At 36.4% G+C, this 21,000-nt stretch overlaps 3 protein-coding genes across 3 annotated transcripts; 1 reads left to right on the forward strand and 2 right to left on the reverse strand.

Moving 5' to 3' along the window:
* Window positions 1-358: 358 nt before the first annotated feature.
* LOC141650976 (uncharacterized) lies at window positions 359-3,688 on the forward strand. Its single transcript, XM_074458708.1, has 4 exons — window positions 359-396; window positions 1,869-2,026; window positions 2,465-2,886; window positions 3,402-3,688. Exons 1-4 carry the CDS (start codon window positions 359-361, stop codon window positions 3,684-3,686), a joined length of 903 nt encoding a protein of 300 aa, XP_074314809.1. The 3' UTR covers window positions 3,687-3,688.
* A 612-nt stretch (window positions 3,689-4,300) lies between these two features.
* LOC141652709 (geranylgeranyl diphosphate reductase, chloroplastic-like) lies at window positions 4,301-7,609 on the reverse strand. The gene is made up of 3 exons (XM_074460299.1): window positions 7,192-7,609; window positions 5,623-6,174; window positions 4,301-5,175 (listed from the first exon to the last, which is right to left on the reverse strand). Exons 1-3 carry the CDS (start codon window positions 7,327-7,329, stop codon window positions 4,474-4,476), a joined length of 1,392 nt encoding a protein of 463 aa, XP_074316400.1. The 5' UTR covers window positions 7,330-7,609; the 3' UTR covers window positions 4,301-4,473.
* Window positions 7,610-17,357: 9,748 nt separating this feature from the next.
* On the reverse strand, window positions 17,358-20,420 carry LOC141650977 (uncharacterized). The gene is made up of 3 exons (XM_074458709.1): window positions 18,572-20,420; window positions 17,908-18,458; window positions 17,358-17,801 (listed from the first exon to the last, which is right to left on the reverse strand). The coding sequence occupies exons 1-3, from the start codon at window positions 20,418-20,420 to the stop codon at window positions 17,358-17,360; spliced, it is 2,844 nt and encodes a 947-aa protein (XP_074314810.1).
* Window positions 20,421-21,000: the final 580 nt, after the last annotated feature.

Raw genomic sequence — 21,000 nt, forward strand, 5'->3', positions numbered from 1 at the left:
GTTAATTATAATTACAAGATGTTCTGAATTATAATTTTGTGACCTATTTTATTTATGTGATCAAGTATTACTAGTCAATTTATTGTATGTAATTTAATTAATTCGTAAAATGATATTTATGGGATAAATATGCATTCAATTAATTAATAACATGTAAAATACTACATGTGACATATTGTGTGACAAATGACAAATTGACAAAATAAAATGGTAGTCCATTTTGTGAGGCATGGATCGAATGGAAATTTAATTATGGTAAACAATTGATTTGTTTACTATAATTGCATCATTGGTTTGCTTATTTTTATATCAACCCATACTACCATGTTTTATTCCCTTTGCTTTGTGTTACACAAAAATGATGGGCAATGCACTCTTGTCTCACTCAATGGCACGGTTTGCCTCTTCAAAACCGTGAGTCTTGCTCTTTGGAGCAACTCTCGTTGTTGCACAAAAACATACATTCATTCAACATCTACATGTATTTTTGCTTATCATTCTCTCTACAATTCTTCAACAAGTTTTGAAGATACAAAAGTTATTGTTCATCAATTCTAATATCAAAAACTTCATTACTAGTGTAGTAGTAATAACAATATTAGAATCATTTTAAGGATACTTGTATATTAATCTAGTTAATTAGTATACTAGTTTAAGGGTAAGTCTTGGCTGCAACCAAAGGAGGATTTCTATACTTGGAATCTTGGAAAATCATCCATCATATAAGCTCAAGAACAAGTGAAGGAAGGTGACCTTACTTGTGCCCAATATTTCGAACCAAATTACAATGTAAGGAACATTGTTTTTTTTTACAAATCTTTCATTTAGTTATGCATGCACTAGGTTTAAAGAATAAATTATAAACCATTAATTTGTTCACTATTAGAGGAGTCTAATAATAGGTATATGAACCTAACAGTTTTTAGGTAAATAATCATTTGGTTTTATAATAATAATGTTTATGTAAATCGGTTTTATATAAGAATTGTTGTTTTACTATACACGGATCACGGTGTATAAAAGAAACCATAACTGCTAATATTTTTTTTTTGACGAGGGGGTTGAGTATACCCGGGCCCATGCATTCTCGCGCCACCACATGGACCATGTAAGCTACCCCTTCAGGGACTACAGTGACCAAATGATCATCGCCCCAGCTAGTAGTCGAACTCGAAACCTCTCAATAACTAATTGGATTACATTAGTTTATAGTATTTATTCAGTCTCAATCATTTGTTTATCTTTTATATTTTTTAAAACACACGACTACGGCTATGAATGATCAATATAGTACATATATACATAATAGTAATCAATCAAGTTCTATAATGAAGAATTAATTAATGTAAGGTAAATAAAATCATATGCCGTCACCCGTCACCTAAATTTAATGACAGACTTTTCAGAATCATATACTTTTACGCATCAAATTTTCACATTTTTACCCCTCTCCGATTTATGTGGAATCAAAAACATTTACATTGTTGGTCAGTGCCTAATGATGATGAAGAACCCTCCATTCAACCTCATTATCAATCTTTTAATTTCAATTTCAAGTATTTTTTTTATTCTCTATTCTTATTACTATATATTTTAGTAGAATTGATTTAGTTTACGTGTTGGGATCGTATAATATACGCTATTCTCATGTCATATACTCGTAACAAATTACTATACATAACTATGTTATAGTTGTATCAGTCATGAGTTTTTTTCCATTTTATTATTCTGAATTTGTTTAAGACCGTCTCACCAAAGTTTTTGTTGTATTGCTAGTAGATTTCTTCTTTGCCTGAGAATATCTAGTTCATTGATATTATTTGAAATGTTACATTTAATTATTTAATGCATTTTTTAATTGTATGTAGTGGATACAATACTCCATTTGAATGGCAAAATGAGCAACTTCCTTTACACAATGTGGATCCAATTCCTTTGATGGAGTGCTTCCCTACTTATGCTTCAACTCCATTGTCTTCATCACTTGATCTTGATCCAAACTTCTCAATTCCATATGTTTATCAAGGTAACATATAATTAACTTTCTTTTGATTATGTATCACAATGTAATTGTTCAATTTATCAAAAATTGAATTTTAAAATAACTAGGCCATCATTTTTTTTAGTTCATTTTAGTTCCAAATATTACGGACGTAGCTTGAGAAACGAAATTTAGTTCGTTTTACAGTATCTTTACTAAGACTGCATCTTTAGAATTTCTCTGGTAGCAGAAATCAATAATTTTTTGAGATTTAGGATAGCAAGTCCTACCCATTGATACTATGTAGGCATGTAAGTATGTAACTCCCCAAATGGTTCCAATGAATTGTTCCAAGTTACGAAATATTGGACCAAAAGTTTTACGAAAATATCGTGTATGTAGTTATATTCAATTTTAAAATTCAAATCCTTCTTCATTGATTTGGCAATTTGCCTGATTTTTTTTTTTAAAATATCCATGCAGATAATAAAAACATTTATGAAGGATATGGAATTGGCTACGAAGAATTAAGCGATTTGGACCAATTAGAGAAAGTACTACCATCACTATTGTGCTATGATGATCTCAAAAGAGAGGATTTTATGGATAGCAAGAAGATTAAGAGTGATTTATCCTTCGAGCAAAATGGAACAATAATTAATAACAACAACGATAACAATAACAGTAACAATAACGACGACAATATCAATAACAATAATAATATCGTCGTTAAAGCATTGTCGAAGGAGATAATTAGCCAGTATTTTTATATGCCAATTACAAAAGCAGCAAAAGAGCTTAACGTTGGATCAACATTGCTCAAGAAAAGGTGTAGAGAACTTGGCATTCAAAGATGGCCTCATCGGAAACTGATGAGTTTGCAAACATTAATTAAAAACGTTCAGGTAATTATTATTTGGGAAATCATGTTTATTTATTGGTATTGTTTTAATTAAATTATGATTGTTAATATTATTAAATTTCAGTTACATGCATTGTTCTACATTTTTAATGCCACTAAAAACTTGATATTATGATTTTGAGAAAATTTTGAATATTATCTGTTTATCGAAATATTTATTCTTTAAAATTTTTTAATTTTCTTCGTTTTTAATGACTTACAATATATTTGATTGGTTGAAGTTGGCTTTTGAGTTTGGTTTTAGATAATTAAACGAGTTTTTGAAATCTCAACTAAAACATTCAGTTCCGTCATTTTTAAACATAAATACACGTTCTAACCAAACATCGAGGTCCATTTCATCTCTAAGAATCATATAATATTAGTTTCTTGTCTATACCCATTAAAATCTTTTTATTTTCATGCATAATTTAGAGTCGTTGGATGACATCAAAATATGATGTGAACCGTTGAGAGGAAATGGAGAGAATCTTGACTCGTATGAATGTATGCATGCAGGAATTGGGCAAGGAAGGAGGGGATGAAAATGGAGAAAAGCTAATGGAAGCAATAGAAATATTAGAGCAAGAAAAGAAATTGATGGAGGAAATTCCTGATTTACAACTTGAAACTAGAACCAAAAGATTAAGACAAGCTTGTTTCAAGGCTAAATATAAGAGGAGAAAGCTTATTAACAACTTGAATTCTGACCTAATTTCTCAAACTTCAAGGATTAGTGAAGCAGATCAATATTTAGATGGAGAAACAAGTATCATGGAGGATCAATATTCTTACTTTGCTTGATACTCTTAGACCATCCCCAAGCAGTGGTCACGCTAACTAGGTCACGACCCGATTTTACTCTTAATCCCACCTTATTAACCTTGACCCATTTTCACCCTCCCAAGCAGAAGGTCGCGACCTAGGTCATCAACCCGATCATTTTCCACTTCACAACATTCCCAATCATACCCCACTATCATATTATATACTTTTATTTATTATTTTTTTATTGTTCAACCAATAAAAAGTATCCACCTAGAAGGTCACCAAGGTGGTCAATTTGCTCAACAATGGTCACAAATTGACCTTTTGATGCAAAAGGTCACAAATTAACCATCAAAGGTCACCAATTGTACTTGTTTAATTATGTCATTAGCATGACCAAGCAAGGTCATGACCTACCAATTGACCTTGCTTGGGCATGGTCTTATCACAATTAGGAAGTCGGTATTTATCGACCGTCAAAATCGGTCGGAATAGCTTGGAAAAGGGTCGGAAAACCAACTTTCCGACCTATTGTTATTTAGAGTTGCCTAGGGCTCTTTTTAAAGTTTATCTATGTGTTGTCTTGAACAATTTTGGATTCGACATCTGAAAATGTCTTATTTTCGGGTTTCAGCGGATTATTAAGCAAATTTAAGCATTGGGAACGATTGATTTAATTCCCTACGAAGGTATTATGGAGAATATTTTTCTCTACTTACATTGATTGATTGATCTCGAAACCGTCCATGGGTTGATTAACTACTAATCAAATTACAGACAATAGTAAAAGGGAAGGCGAGATCAAATGAGCGGCCTTTAAAGCTCAAGCCTCGATCTTCTCCATCTCTCTTCTCAACCCGTATGCCCTAACCAAGCTTCCGACAGTCCTCACTGCTAACTTCAAGTCTTGCAAAGGGTTTCCTGGAGCAACAGTCTTGTACAGATAGCTATCGAAAGTCATCTTTTGCACATATTCATCTGCACACATTTCGACAAAGGCCTCCCTGGCTGGGTTAGACCGGTAGAAAACCTTCTGCAAGATATCCAACACCTTGTAAGTCGGCCAATACTTCTTATCCCACTTCTCTAAGTACTTCCTCAAGTCGGCTTCATTCACCATCCTCTTTCCATTTGCGGACCCCTCCACGATTGCTTCAGCGCACATTCTTCCACTCTTTGCCGCAAAGTAAATCCCCTCGCCAGAGCACTTGGTCACGTACCCTGCAGCATCACCTACCAATGCAACTCGGTCAAGCACACGTCTTGGCCTTGGGTGTTCAGGAATAGGGTGAGCCTCAACCCGGATAATCTTTCCTCCCTCTATCTTGTCCATGGCACGAGTGCGTGTGGCAAGTTGGAATTTCTTGATGTCAGGCTTGTGTGTCACGGTTCCTGTTCCTACCGCTACATGGTCACATTTGGGGAACACCCATCCGTAGAAGTCTGGTGACACATCATCTCCAACATACATCTCTGCCAGGTCTTCGTAGTATGTCATCTTTGAGTCGGGTATCTTAATACGTTCCTGAAAGATTTCATACTATGTTTATAAGACATTCACCACGAAAAAATTAGAATAGACTAGCATATGCCAACCCGTTGGCATGGAAACCGCCATTGTGGCTTCCTTAGCCGAGACAAAACCACAATAGTTACATCTTTTGAAGATTCACATATTAATATAGGTTGGTTATGTTCGACATGAAGCAAACAAAAAATAGTTAATTGAACAATAATCCTGAGATAATTTGTTAAATACTCTCTCTGTCCCGGTTAATTGTTGTTCTTTGGTTTTGGCACAAAGACCAAGGAGAGAGGAATGGACCAATTACTAAATGACAAATGGAACAAATTGAGCGTGATTAATCTGTGACAAATGGAACAAATTGTTCATCAAATTCATTCTTATTCACTGAGACACCCCAATATGAAAAAAGACAACAAATGACAGAGACAGAGGGAGTATACAAACCTGGAAGGCGATGGCATACTCATAATCACCAGCACCAATATTCTTAGCGACCCTGGAATTAGCACCATCAGCGCCGATAATGGCATCAACCTCAAGCGTTTCCTTAACACCAACACCACCAGTCTTAGTATCATAAGAAGTATAATAAAGCTTATAAGGAGCATTAGGTGACTTAGGAAGGTCCATCTTAAGGAAAAGTCCATTAATAACCGTAGCACCAGAAGTAGCAGCTCTCTCACGTAAATAAGAGTCAAGTACTTCCCTTCTAACCATGCCAATGTACTCATGTGGTTTGAGGGTTCTTCCAATATCAACCGCCACATTTGATGGCGATATCATCTTCATTTTTGTTACCCTTCGGTCGATGATGTCTAAGGGTATGTCAAACTCTCCTACCATGCACAGTGGGATGGCTCCCCCACATGGTTTGCAGTTGTCCATCTTTCGCTCGATTAGAAACGTTTCTATGCCTCCCTTTGCTAGTGTTTCGGCTGCACAACCTCCTGCTGGCCCACCTCCAATCACGGCAACCCGAAGATTACGACCTTCCACCTATTATATATAGAGACTATTAGGATCTCCATTCCTAGTTTATTGTCAAGAATTGTATATCACGAGTAATTCCGGAGAGACGGTATCTCAATAGTGTTATTGAGAGAACTCTGATGGGAAAGGGACCCACTGGATTTTTTTTTTCCCTATTATGCCTCCCACTAATTTAGTGGGAGACGGTCTCTCATGACTACTTACTGGCCTTACCTTATGGTTACAAATTGCAATAAATAATCCATTAAAATCCCTCAAATAACAAAATCCACCCTGATTAGTCTCCTAAAACCGACTTACAAGAAGTCGGTATTAACCACTAGGCTAAGACATTTCTATCTTAACCTCGGACCTAATGGACCGAGAGTCCGAGACCGGCCTATAACAAGTGGGTTTCATCCTAAAATCAATTGGTGTTGGTGAAAGAACAAGTAACCCACTTAATTATTAATTATAAACGCGGCTCTTAACCGTTTTTCTACCGATATGGGATAATACCCCAATTAAAATTTTGGGGATTATCATTTACCTAAAACAAACTAACTTCTACCATATTATACACCAACAAAAACCCATAAAAATCAACAATGTGACATAACATATATAATAACATGCATGCATAAATAGACAAATTTATTAGAGAATATATTATCATATTAGGAAAGAATAGGTGGTACTTAATGATGACCAGCCGGAGATGGTAATAGGATCGCCATCTCCGGCTAGCGGTTTGGGTACGCAGTTGTAAGCAAGCGGAAGATTTTTAGAGAGGATCGATTTTAAGCTGATACCATGTAAGATAGTAGAAGGAAGATATAACTGAATGACTTGATTATTATTAATGAGATCGGTTACAATATATAGGAGGCCGTCTTGGAGGATACTCCAAGCATATTCCTAAATAATATTCTATAGGATATTATTATGATACCCATAATAATATCTTTCCTAATATGATAATATATTCTCTAATAAAATTATCATTAAAAAAGAAAAGAAAAGAAAAGAAAAGAAAAATTAAACCTTGGGGCTAGTAAGACCAGCTCTAATCTTGGTATTGATCTTAATGGAGGTGGGTTTAACAAGAGCAGTAGTTTCAGGCGCCATTGGAGTGGAATGACGGAGACCAGTAAAGGACTTGAACGCCATTGATGAAGCCATTACCACAACACTTGAGTTTCAGACCTTCCAAATTATTTGAACTGTGAACAAGTGTGAAGTGTGGTGGTTGTTACAAGTAATTTTATTTGTTCATTTATTTGTTAATGCAAGTATGGAGTTGGGATATGGTTACAGATATTTGAAGGGTTTAATACCGTTGGATTGTGAAAATGAAGGGTTGTGATTTGTTTGGGAGATTTTGGGTGATGGGTTCAAGTTTGGTTCAGGACTAAACTTGTCACTTTTCTTCACTTTAGGATGGTTCACATTTGAACACGTCTGTGTTATTTATGGCTTTGTCCTTGCTATTTGTCCCTTGTTACTTGTCACAAATCGTTACTCTAATGTTCAGCTTCTTTGGGTTGGATCCTTCATTATGGGGGATGTAAAATCGTGTAGGTGGTATGGGCTTGGGATGGGTTGGGTTTGATTAGGTCGTATTCGGGTTATATCGAGTTAACGTATTTTTTCCGGATCAAGGCATTGAATTGAGTCATTATCTGGCCAAGCTTATTTTAGGACAAGTATGTATCGAGTTGGGATAGGTTTCGAATTGAATTCGGAACGACTTTTCGGAATCTGAAATCATGAGTTACTAATTGGTGGAATACTAAGCAATTGGAATCTATGGCCGCCTGCCCGATGGGGGCGACGCAGCTGGGGGTTATCGACCTGGGAGGGTGCTTGGCTCGTTTTCGGTTCCGATCATTTCACGTAGGGGTGATCATTAGCGGGTTTGGGCGGGATCTGAACGGTCCTACACTTGAGAAAATTGTTCAACGAGCCTAAATTTATTACACGTGATCATTATAATAAGCCTACTCTGGTTGACCACACAAATATTACAATACAACCAGTTGTATAATAAGCATTGTACAACCTATATGTTAATCCGAGCTTATGTACAATTTTATTGAGTTTTGTAAGAGTTTATTTTTTTAATGTTTTAGTGTGAGTTCAAAAACTTTAAAGCATAGCTCAGATTCTTTTTAATAAAACTCGAAAACTTTAGTACACAGCTCAGATTCTGCACCATACAACCGTATACAACTGGTTGTATAATCTACTAATTGGGTTGACCATACCCGTCCCATCAAAATAGGCGATCTACCCGCAAGCACGTGGACTAAAAGTTACATTAACTTGGTTGCTAATCTAAACTAAAGTATTTGTAGATCTTAGGGTTGGGTTCAGTTCGGGTCAATTCGAATTCGGGTGTTCGGATTTGCAAGAATTTAGGGTCAATTTGGGTTTGGGTTACAATAAAAAGTACCTTCTTAAAAGATGGGAACTGAACTGAATATTGGGACAAACATTTGGCCCAAAATGGCCTAAGATTACTTTGGGCCGTTATATGGCAAACTATAGGCTTTTTTAGATCATGGGCTCAAATATGGGAACAACCGAGTTAGGCTGACTTGGGTTAACCGGATTGCTTTTGACCCGCCGTGAAAAAAGTCATAGACCTTGCTTTTCTAGGTCAATGGTCAACTGATTATACACATTTCAAAAATCAGGAAAATGTACTCATGATTTCCAAGCAAATACTGTATTTTAAATAAAAAAATATTCATTTCCTAGCAAATATATACGGAGTCGAATCGGAGTATTGCTATTAGACCTGACAAAATTAACCCGTTCTGAATAATCTGTTTCACCACCCGAATTAAAGACCGGAGCTTGACCTAAACCAATATAACCCGAGCCGTATGTTTATTGTTGTTCACTGATTATTATCCTTGAATAATTTCACAATAGTTGACTCGAATCCAAAATGACCCGAACCTTGTAAACCTTAAATTGATCGACTGGAATTGACCTGATCTAATTGACCTGTTTGCCAGATCTAAATGCCGTCTTAAAAATAAAAATAAAAAAAGAAGGTTTGTTTAATTATCAAAATACGGAGTACATTATACTTGTAAAACTTAAAATTCGTTAGAAATTTGTTCGTACAACATGAAGAAAGTCGTGTTTAAACTACGTATCTAAATTTTAGTTTCCTAACTTTAAATCCCGACTCGAGCAAGAGAAACATGCGTGGTGCGTGCACTATTAGATGTTGATGTCATTTTCCTCCCTACTTAACTTGCTGGCAAAAAGAAGAACCATTGAGATCCACTAACAAAGGCTTTAAATTCACACTAACATTATAATGTTTCTTCAACGCATGTGTAAGACGAAATGCATGATATAAAGCTTTAAGAGATGACAGAAAAATATATAGTGGCGACATAGTGGCATGTTGCATGTAACACTATATATCCACTACTACACTTCTATTCCACTTGAGTCTTAAACTATCAACTATTTGGGAGATATCCTTTTACACTTCTTTTCCAATTGAGTCTCGTTTTTTCCGGTTAAAAAAATCACAAATTCTTGTTTGTAACGGCACATATCCGTCACTCTTGAGTGACGGATACCATTTTACCTCACAAAATACTCACTTTTTCTCTCTCTGTAATACTATTCATGTGGTCCCATTTTTCCACTAACCCATTTTGTTACCATTTTAACTCACAAAATATCCGCCACAAATGGTAACCCGTCACAAGGGAGACCAATTGTAAAAAAATTGATGTGAATGAAATTGAAAGTAGATGAGCTCAATTAAACTGAATAGAATTAAAATAAGATTTAATTTGTAAAAAGAAAAGTTGAATTGAACTGAATTAAGCTAAATTTAACTGAACTTAATTTAATAGAGCCGAGCTGAATTTAAATAAATTGAAATTAAGTCAGAAAGAACAGAGTCTTAACTGCTTTTAGACCCTTAAATATTCGTAAGCCTTGTCCTATGGCTCACCTCGCACATCTTGTACAATATATTGTTCCGATTCTTTTACAAGTATCCAAAACGGGTCGGACTCGGCTGTTATGAAAAATATGCATATTTTGGTTTAAAATAAGGTGTCGAAGTGTCATATTCATATCCGAATACCGAGTGTTGAATGTCACACGGGTACGTGGAAAATAGAAGAATCGGAGTAACATAGCCTCTAACATGCCTTTGATTGCTTTTATAACCATGTACAGTAGCGGAGTCAGGAATTTAAGTCAGTGGGGGCGAAAATTTTCAGCGGGGGCGAAATGATTATATTATAAGGGGGTCTAAAAAAAATTCGGAAATTTTAACTAAAAATTTCAAAATTTTCAAACGCCAGCGGGGGCGACCGCCCCTGCTAGCCCCTCCCTGGCTCCACCACTGACCATGTATTTGGATACTAATTAACATCATGAAATTAGTATTTCAACTATATGATATATATGTATTAATGTATATAATGTAAGGCTTAATTAAATGTTTAATAACGACGGTTTTTCTAACGTGTGTCGTAAGGGCATGCATGGTTGACCTAAATGTGAAAATATTTCTAGAAATTCCAATTGATTAGGCTAAAAACGAGTTTATACTCAAAAATCTCAAGAGAATGTCTTGTAAATATTTCTACTTTAGGTTATTAATGTGTATTCTTAGGATACACGTTAAAAAAACCGAATCAACATAAGACATATATCAAGGTATATCATGGTTAGAGTACCTGAACATCAAATTTGATAGGTTAAGAGCCCCAATTTTTCAAGTTGAGATTGGCCATTTTGTTGTATACGGACCGGAACCATTAAGAACAAAACGTAGGACTAATTAGATCATACATACTCCCTCCGTATGTTACATAATACTAGAGTTAATTACATAATATGGGTACAAATTTCTAATACATAGAGTAATCGTTAATCAACTTATTAGTAGAGATTATATTAATATGACAATCCCATTTTAATTTAACCAATTTTCCTAGAGAGATTGTGTCAACAATCCACACAACCTCTACCAAATAATTGAGCCGCTCTCGGAGTGTGGCGATCGTTAGCTCCTGATCCCGGGTAGTCTTCAAGCTCCACACCCATCCTTCCTTGAATAATTTTCTCGCCATTATCCTGGATTAATATATTTTATAAATACATACTCCGCATTAGATATTAAATTTAAAATTTATTTACACAAAAATGTTAGACATGTTGTCAACCACTTTTTCTGTCTCATCTTGTGTTACTCTTGGAGGAAACCTTGTATTATAACTAATATGGAGTATTAGGTATATATGGATCTCGAAACTATAACACTAAATGGAAGTATGGAACAGATGATCCACTCTTATATATGTTAGAAGATTAGACAAGGATGATGTAAGTGTCATGTAAACGTACCGGAAGGGACTTGATTGAAGATTTCATACTTGCAAGATTACCATGCATAAGATTTTTAGTTCCTACAACATAAACCATGCAAACATGATAAGCTACAATTAACTTCATATAACTGGTGGTATAGTCTACCTACTGTATTGTTGAGTTAATAAACATGAAAACTTACGTGTTGTCGGGATCGCATTCAAGCCGATAATTACATAGGAAAATCCAAGAATTAATACTAGCATTTGAAGAAGAGTTCTTGGCAATGCCATCCTATTCTACTAAAGAAAAACTAAGTGTAATAAGATGATGAAGTTGTTCTTTGTTTTGGTAGTTTGGGTGGAATGTGGCGCAATTTATTGTGTGGGTGGGGAAGTGTGTTTGAGTGGTGGGAGTAAGCAATCAATATCAACTAAGTCAACAATAAAGTTGATATGAACGTGAATTGGAACACGGTTTATAATTGCAAACAAAGATTGAATTTGAATTAATAATCAAACATTCTCTCAAATCTTTTTTTGCTAAATGATCATATCTTTTTGCACTCTCACTTTCTATATGTCGGCACTAGGATGGTTTTGAGGGGAGTTTCTTTTATAGCAAAAAAGTTAGTTGAAATAATGAGTAAGATTAAAGAAAACGATTAACTAATTATTGTGTAAGATCGTTTTACAGAGTGAGATAGACCTTTTATACACATAAACACTCATACATAGAGGTGGAATGTGGGTCAGATTAGGCTGGTGGTGGTGTGGCCCGTGCCCGCACCATGATGGGCTCATGAGGGCTGAGCCAGGCGGGCCAGGCTTGGGGAATGGTAGAATTGAGAGCGATTCGTGATGGGGCGGGCTGGGCTATTTTTTTCACGGGTCAAGCGGGTCGGCTCTCAAAATTAAAGTCAAGGCCCGGCAGTAGCCAGTGGTGAGACAAGTCGGGTTGTTCTAGAGGCCGAGCTGGCCAAAATTTATCCTAAAGGCGCTGGTTGGGCCACACTTGTGTTGTGTCCACCTCTACTTATATATTGTTAATAATACCCATAAGCACTTAGATCAACCAGTAATGAGTTGTTCTAGCTAAAGTAGAGCTCTTGTGTTCAAGCCCTGAGAATGCATCAATGTTAAAACTCATGAGGGAGAGCTTTACCGCTATAGTGGTCCTACCTGGTTCGAATCCGGATTAAACCGAATGCTCTACACCCAAAAAATATACTCCCTCCTATTCAAGATAAACCTCCTTATTTCCATTTCCGTCTATTCACAATAAATTCCCTATTTCCTTTTTTGGTAAGTGTTTGTGTGGTCCAAATTTAATTGTATGGTGGGGTAGTGTATTTGTGTGGTTCAAATTTATTTATATGGTAGGGTAGTATGAAATCTCTAATCAATCATCATGATTAATGATTGATGATTGATGAACGCAATGATGAAGAGAATGAGTAAGAATCTAGAGAGAAGAAGTAGAGAATTTAGTGTAAGAAAGTAAAATGAATTTATTGAATTGTGTTGTATGAATATGCTATTACATCATAGTATATATAGACCAAGTTGTTAGGAATCTAACAAACTCCCTAACTAACTTGTAACAACTTTAGTAGTTGTTAGAATAACTAACTCTATATTCCCATAACCCCCCCTCAAGCTAGACTACACTCAGAAATGTGGAGGCCAAGCTTGAAGCAGAAAGCTCGATGTTCAGCAGCTCCTAGGGGCTTGGTCATAATGTCAGCAAGCTGATCAGAACTCTTGACATGAGCAGTTTGCAGCAACCTCTCATGTTGCTTGTCACGAACAAAATGGCAATCTACATTGAGATGCTTGGTACGCTCATGGAAGACAGGATGTAAGGCAATGTGTTCAGCTGCAGTGTTGTCACAGAAAAGAGGAATAGGCAATGACACCTGGATACGAAACTCAGCAAGCAACCTTTCCAACCAGACAATCTCAGATGAGGCATAAGACATACTGCGATACTCTGATTCAGCAGTACTCTTGCTGACAGTCACCTGTTTTTTAGTTTTCCAGGAAACCAAACTTGTACCTAACATAATGCAATAACCACTAAGTGACCTGCAACTGAATGCACAAGTTGCCCAATCTGCATCTGAGTAGGCTTTGAGAACAGTTGATGCTGCTGATGAATAAAACAATCCAGTATTGACAGTGCCTTTTAAATATCTGATAACATGGACAGCAGCCTGATAATGTTCTTGTCTTGGTTGATGGACAAACTGGCTGAGATGTTGGACGCTATATGAAATGTCAGGACGTGTCATGTTGAGATACAGTAACCTGCCAATCAGGCGTCTGTATGGCTCAGGATCATCCAAAAGTGTCCCTTTTACAGTAGAAAGCTTCAAACCCTTTTGCATTGAAAATGCCACTGACTTACAGTTTTCTAATCCTGCATCCTTGATAATATCCAATATATATTTCCTCTAATTTATCATTATACCTGAACTATTTCTAGCAACTTCTAGACCTAAGAAATACCTCATTGGTCCTAAGTCTTTAATAGTAAATTTATCATTTAAACTTGCCTTTAAGGAGATGATTTCAGTCAAGCTATCACCAGTTAATAGCACATCATCAACATAAACTAAGGCAGCCAAAAAACAACCTGTTATAGAATTAGTTCTGGTAAACAAGGAGTAATCTTGTTTGGATTGAACAAACCCCAAACCAGTAAGAAATTTTGTTAACTCCAGGTTCCACTGCCTGGATGCTTGCTTTAGACCATACAGAGATCTTTTTAGTTTACATACTTGGCCTTTCTTAGCTTTAGTATAGCCCTGTGGTGGTAGCATATATACCTCCTCATCTAAAAAACCATGTAAAAAGGCATTATTTATATCTAACTGATGCAAGGGCCAGTTCTTAATAGCTGCTAAGGCCATGAATACTCTAACAGTAGCAAACTTGGCAACAGGACTAAAAGTATGCTTGTAATCTTTGTTTTTGATTTGATTATAACCCTTAGCAACAATCCTTGCTTTATATCTTTCCACTGTCCCATCTGGTTTGTGTTTTACTTTATAAACCCACTTACTACCTATGGCTTTCTTATTTGGTGGCAAATTAGTAACCTCCCAAGTATCATTTTGTTCTAAAGCTTGGAGCTCAGCATCCATAGCAGTAATCCAGTTTGAGTCAGTTAAAGCTTGTTTATATGAACTAGGCTCAAGCTGAGAAACTACATTACACAAAGAAAGTAAATATTGTTTATCAAGTAGTTGTAGTTTGATAAGCGGGGTTTGTCGCAGTCCCCCGATCAAACAAATAACTCAACTAATGTAGTAGGGTAGTCGAGGTCGAATCCACAGGGAGCATGGGTGATTACTAATCGTCTAAATTCTCGTGCTTAGCTAAGTCGGCAATATAAGATGAGGTTGTTATACTAATGCTACCTAAAACAAAATGAAATACAAACTTAACAAAACAAAGGTAAATGAGCAAGATAAAGAAGGACAAGTTGTAATTCAAATGATTAAAAGGCCTAGAACTCGGTTCTCCCACAACAATTCGTAATTCCACATACTAATTCCCTAGGCTAATCACTCGGGTAGACAAGCAAGGAGGAGATGGCTCTAATTCGCCTAAGACCCCCCTCTCGGGTTCGAAGTAGGACACTAGCACTACCCACCAACCCCCCTCTCGGGTTCGAAGGTAGGAATCCCTAACTCAACACTCAACTACCCCAAAATCATGCACAATTCCGAGGAGGTCAAGAACTTGGTCAAGGTCATTAAGCCCCCATCGTATTCCGGGTCATCTCACTCCCTCTCTCGAGGGTCGATTTCAAACGCTAGTCTAGAGGCACCCTCCCTTAGTTCTCCCTTTCGGTCTCAACTAAGGTTAGCGATAAGACCAAATTCCGGGTATCCGATTCCCAACCTAACCAACTCTCGTTGGTGGACAAGGGTCACAAATCAACATTACCCAAAATCGATCCTTAAACCATGTAATTCCTCTAAACTACCCTCACCAATTTCCCCAAACAATTAGCCCATATGAGAATCAATTAGTGAAACTACTCATGTCGGGTCAAACCGAGTCCTAGTAGAAGACTACTCACTAATCATGTTCCTAATTGCGAGAGAAACAACAAAGATGGAATCTTTATGCATAATCATGATGGAAGTACAAATTCTATTACTAATCATGCAACAATCCAACTTAAATTATAAGGAAAGACAATTTAATTCAAGAGACAATGAAGATTAAACTAAAGGCACAAACTTTAACTCAATAAACTCAAAGACTCAATCTTTAACATGAGAAATTCAAAGATTCAATCTTTGAGAGCAACAACAATGATAAACAAAGAAAAGATGAACAAGAAAGATAATAGCATCAATTAAACAACAAGAAGTCTAACATGAACAATTAAACAAGAATTAAGAGAAAAGCAAAAAGTAAACAAATGAAATTAAAGAGAGAAATAAGAGTAAAGAATTATACCAATAACATGGGAACTTTGAATTGATGGGATGAAGAACTTCGATAAACAAGAGATTGATTAAACTAATTAAGTAAAGATTACAAATTTTATTGAAGAAATATTGAAAGGGAAATATTTAGGGTTCTACAAATATTGAGAGAGTAAGAGAGACTAATTTCTAATCTAATTTCTAAGGTAAAGTAATGGGTGTAATGTAAGGTGTAATGTGATATCTCTTTTATACTAGTCTAATAATACCACTAATAATAATAATAATAATAATAATAATAATAATAATAATAATCCTCCAAAGTGTCACAAGAGGACACGACACACAGCTAATACCAAAACAATGCAGGCTTCCACATTTCCTTTGTCTTCTTCCGCCAAAAAGCCAAAATATCTTCCTCCAAGATTGTACCCGACCGGGCAACATTTGACCCGCCCGGGTATAACTTCACCCGACCGGGCGTCATTTAGTCCCTCGGCAGCATGATTCACCCGTTAGCTGCAATTAAAATTCAATTGGGACATAACTTCAACCTGGGCTACTTGTGGGTCGATTCGGATTGTCGAGTCGAATACAAATTGAACGGAGGCTGCCAATCGGAAGGGGCAGATGGTGGTTGTTGATTATTCGACTGTGGTGGTCGAATTGGTGGCGAATCTGGGCTGCTCAATCAAATTGAGATCGGTTCTGGGTTAATGCAGAGAAGAGGAGCACGGGTTGGTGGTTGAGCTGGTGATTGCGAGATGTGGTTGTCGCGGGTTGTTGTTGTTGGGTGCTCGACTGACAGTGGTGGCAGAGAACGGTGGCTGTCGAATTTAATGGTGATGAAGATTATGAATGGTGGTGGAGCCGTGGAGGGTTTGAAGGTGGTTATTAATGGAGGTGAGTTTATGGGTGTATGATGGAGGTGAATTAATGGTGAGTGAAGGTGGGTGATGGTGAAATGAAATGGTGTGAATGGTGGTAATGATTGATGAATGGTGGAAGGTTGATGATGCAGGTACGAAATGCTGTTGCTCTGTTGCTAAAGTCAAGAGTTGACTTTGCTTATGTGGATCTTTCCATCACCTTCCTTTGACTCTACCTTGACCCGTCTTATTTCTGTCTCGATTCAATTTGTTCCTTAATTTCCGTCTCTAATTGCGCTTGACTCGAATCCCCTCTTTATTTTTCCGCCTTCCCTACACATTAAATTAATATAATAATAAAATAATGTTAATAAGACTAATATTATATAAAACCGACTAATTATTAAATATAACTAATACGACTAGTTATTATAAATTAGTAATTAAATGAGCTAATTAAACATATAAGCACACAAAAATCGAGTCGAAAATAAGATAAAAGCATGGGTAATATAATGCTAAATTACTAGTTATCATAGTTCATTAAGAACTTTGACATGTAAGGCATTAGCCTTAGGTAGAGTAACCTGATAGTCACTAAGTAAAACTGATGGTCTTCTAATCCTGTCAAACCTTCTAGCAATGATCTCATCCTGAGAATGATGCTGTTCAACATCAGAATGTAATGTAGAAGGATTGTCAGATGTAGGTGGGTTTGAAGATCCTTGTTGGACAGTTAGTCCATTATCAGACTGTATTACAGAAGGAACTTCAGACGTGGGTGATACTGAAGACCCATTCTGATCATCCTGAGAATTGAATACTGAATTATCAGTATGGAGACTGTCAGACTCAATAGGAGTCTGCTGGTTTCCATCTATATGTAAGGTATTAAGACATAAATCAGTGTTACTGATATCAGTTACCAGAGGCAAGCTATGATTGTCTTGGGAAGTGGCATAAGGAAAGATAGTTTCCTGAAACACAACATCCCAATTAGTAAAGATGACCTTTTTTTTCTAAGTCATAAAGCTTGTAGCCCTTTTGGCCATATGGATAACCAATAAAAACACACCTTCTTGCCCTTGGTGCAAACTTATCTTTATTAGTAACTGGCATAGTTGCATAACATTGGCAACCAAAGACCTTTAATTCATCAAATGTAGGTATACTACCAAAAAGCAATTCATATGGAGTCTTCCAATTAAGCACTGGTGTGGGCATTTTGTTAATAAAATATGTTGCAGTTAATAAACACTCTCCCCAAAACTTTGGGGGAACTTTAGATTGAATCTTGAGTTCTCTAGCAGTGTCTAGCAAATGTCTATGTTTGCGTTCAACTCTTCCATTTTGTTGTGGCCTTCCAACAATGCTTCTTTGATGCATTATACCTTTATCTTTAAAAAATTGAGAACACTGAACTTGAAAAAACTCAGTTCCATTGTCAGAACGAATTATCTTGATCTGCTTATGAAACTGTGTTTCTACAAAAGCTATGAACTGTTTGACCAGAGCAGGTACCTGGGCCTTGTTTTGTACTAAAAAGGTCCATGTGTTCCTAGAATGGTCATCCAGTATAGTTAAAAAGGAAGTGGCACCACTGAGAGATGAAACTCTATAAGGTCCCCAAACATCTAAATGAAGCAAAACAACTGTGTAGCATAAGAAGTACTCCTTGGAAAAGGGAGCTTATGATGTTTGGCCAGTACACAAATATCACAAAAGAAAGGTTTTACATTCCTTACACAATGTGGCATATGATGCATCTTGTCAAAACTAGTATGACCAACACGTGAATGAAAAAGAAAATGATCTACTGACTTAGCAGCATTACAAATCCCATTATTACAATGCTTAAATGAAAGCAAACTAAAACTAGTAGTTGAAGCAAGCTCTTTATTTGTCTTGAACTGACTAGTATCCAAGTGATATAGGTCTCCAAATCTTCGAGCAACAGCAATTACTCTTTTACTGGAAAGGTCCTGAGACAAGCAGTTAAATTTCCCAAAAGATACATCTAAGTTAGTAGATGAAACAAGCTTTCCTACTGATAGTAGGTTTTGTTTAAAATCAGGAATGTAAAATACATTCTGCAGAATTAAAGTGCCTGTTAATAAGACCTGGCCAGTGTGATGGACTGATTTAACAGTGCCATCAGGTAAACCAACCAATATTGGTACCTTCAAACGTTTGAGATTCTGTAACAGACCTAAATTAGAGGTCATGTGATCTGAGCCCCCTATGTCTACAACCCAAACAGATGAACTACTACAGGTATTGACAGCAAAAGCATAAGAATTGATTATACCTGCAAAGTTGACTGAAGACTTAAGAGCAGAACCAGCAAGATTAGGTTTTTGAGACTCAGTATTAGCAGCAGAATCAGAGATAGCCATCAGAACACTCTGAGTAACAGAACTGATGATCCCTTGAATAACATCAGAAGATAAATGTGCCTGATGAAAGTCTGCAGCTGCCTGAGAAGTCTGAGGATCAGACAGAGAGAGACAGTCTTGCAGGGGAGTAATTAACTCATATTGAGAGTCTTGATCAGCTTCAGAACCCATGATATCCACATTATTAGCAGATGGCCTAGGATGGACATTAGAGCCTTTGCCTGAAGCTTTACCTTTACCCTTTCGAGCAAGATGAGCCTTATACTTGTAACAATGATCCTGTATGTGACCCTTAACATTGCAAAAGGTACAGGTCTTCAACTTATAACAGTCTTCAATAACATGCCCATCCCTACCACAATAGGTACAATGCTTAAACCCATCCTCAGCATTATCCTCTTTCTGCCTCTTAGAAGCCTGAGTATCAGGACCTGAGAAGTTATGCCTCTTCTTAGAAGCATAAGCAGCAGAAGCAGAAAGAAGGTCCCCAGCAGAATCATTAATATGCTTCTGCTTTTCAATTTTTTGCAACAATCCCAGGGCCTTATTAATTGGAGGTAAGGGTTCCATGGACAAAAGAGTGGTTTGAACATGCTCATACCCAGCATTTAAACCCATAAGCAATTGTATTAACTTTGAATGTGCCTCCCTATCAAGCAAACGTTTAAGAAGTTGACAGGAACACTTAGCCATTATGCCACAAGTACATTGAGGGATAGGGTCAAGATTGTCAATAGTTTCCCAAAGACACTTCAATCTACTATAATATTCAATGAGAGAAGAGTTGTCTTGACTCACATTACTAAGATCTTTCTTCAAGTCATAGAGTTCAAGAGCATTGAGCTGACCATACCTCTCAACAATCTCTGACCAAAGAGCCTTTGAAGATGAAGCATACTGCAGATTCTCACGAAGATTCTTCTCCAAGGAATTCAAGATCCAACACAGAACAAGGAGATCAACACGAACCCACTGATTATATTTTTTATCAGTCTTGGGAGGAACTGCAACTTCACCAGTGATAAAACCAGTCTTGTTCTTTGAGAAGAGAGATTGAATGACATCACGCTGCCATTGAATGAAATTAGTACCATCAAACAACTGAGCAGTCAGCTGTAAGTTAGGCTGATCAGTTGGTGAGAGAAAGAGGGGATCATCAAGCATGGAATAGTAGCTGGATTCAAAAGTTTGTTCAGGCATCTTGAAATGAAGAAAATGATCTGATTATGATGAATAACACCAATTGATCTGGAACAAATTGGATCTCTGATTTGAACAAAGATCAGAAGAAAGAAGAAAAAAAAAATGAAAGCGGAAGCAAAAGAAAGAAAAGAAACTTGTGATTTGGATCGAAAATTAGGCTGATACCATATGAAATCTCTAATCAATCATCATGATTAATGATTGATGATTGATGAACGCAATGATGAAGAGAATGAGTAAGAATCTAGAGAGAAGAATGAGAGAATTTAGTGTAAGAAAGTAAAATGAATTTATTGAATTGTGTTGTATGAATATGCTATTACATCATAGTATATATAGACCAAGTTGTTAGGAATCTAACAAACTCCCTAACTAACTTGTAACAACTTTCTAACAACTTTAGTAGTTGTTAGAATAACTAACTCTATATTTCCATAGGTAGTATGTTTTCTTAATTTTTATGTCAAAATGAAATGGGAGATTTATTGTGAATAAGAGGGAGTATATTGTTAATAATAAACAAGTTTTTGCTCAATTAAAAAATCATTTGACACTGTTAAACTATCTTATTCTATAA

This window comes from Silene latifolia, chromosome 4 (genome assembly GCF_048544455.1).
Source record: "Silene latifolia isolate original U9 population chromosome 4, ASM4854445v1, whole genome shotgun sequence".
NCBI classification, from domain to species: domain Eukaryota; kingdom Viridiplantae; phylum Streptophyta; class Magnoliopsida; order Caryophyllales; family Caryophyllaceae; genus Silene; species Silene latifolia.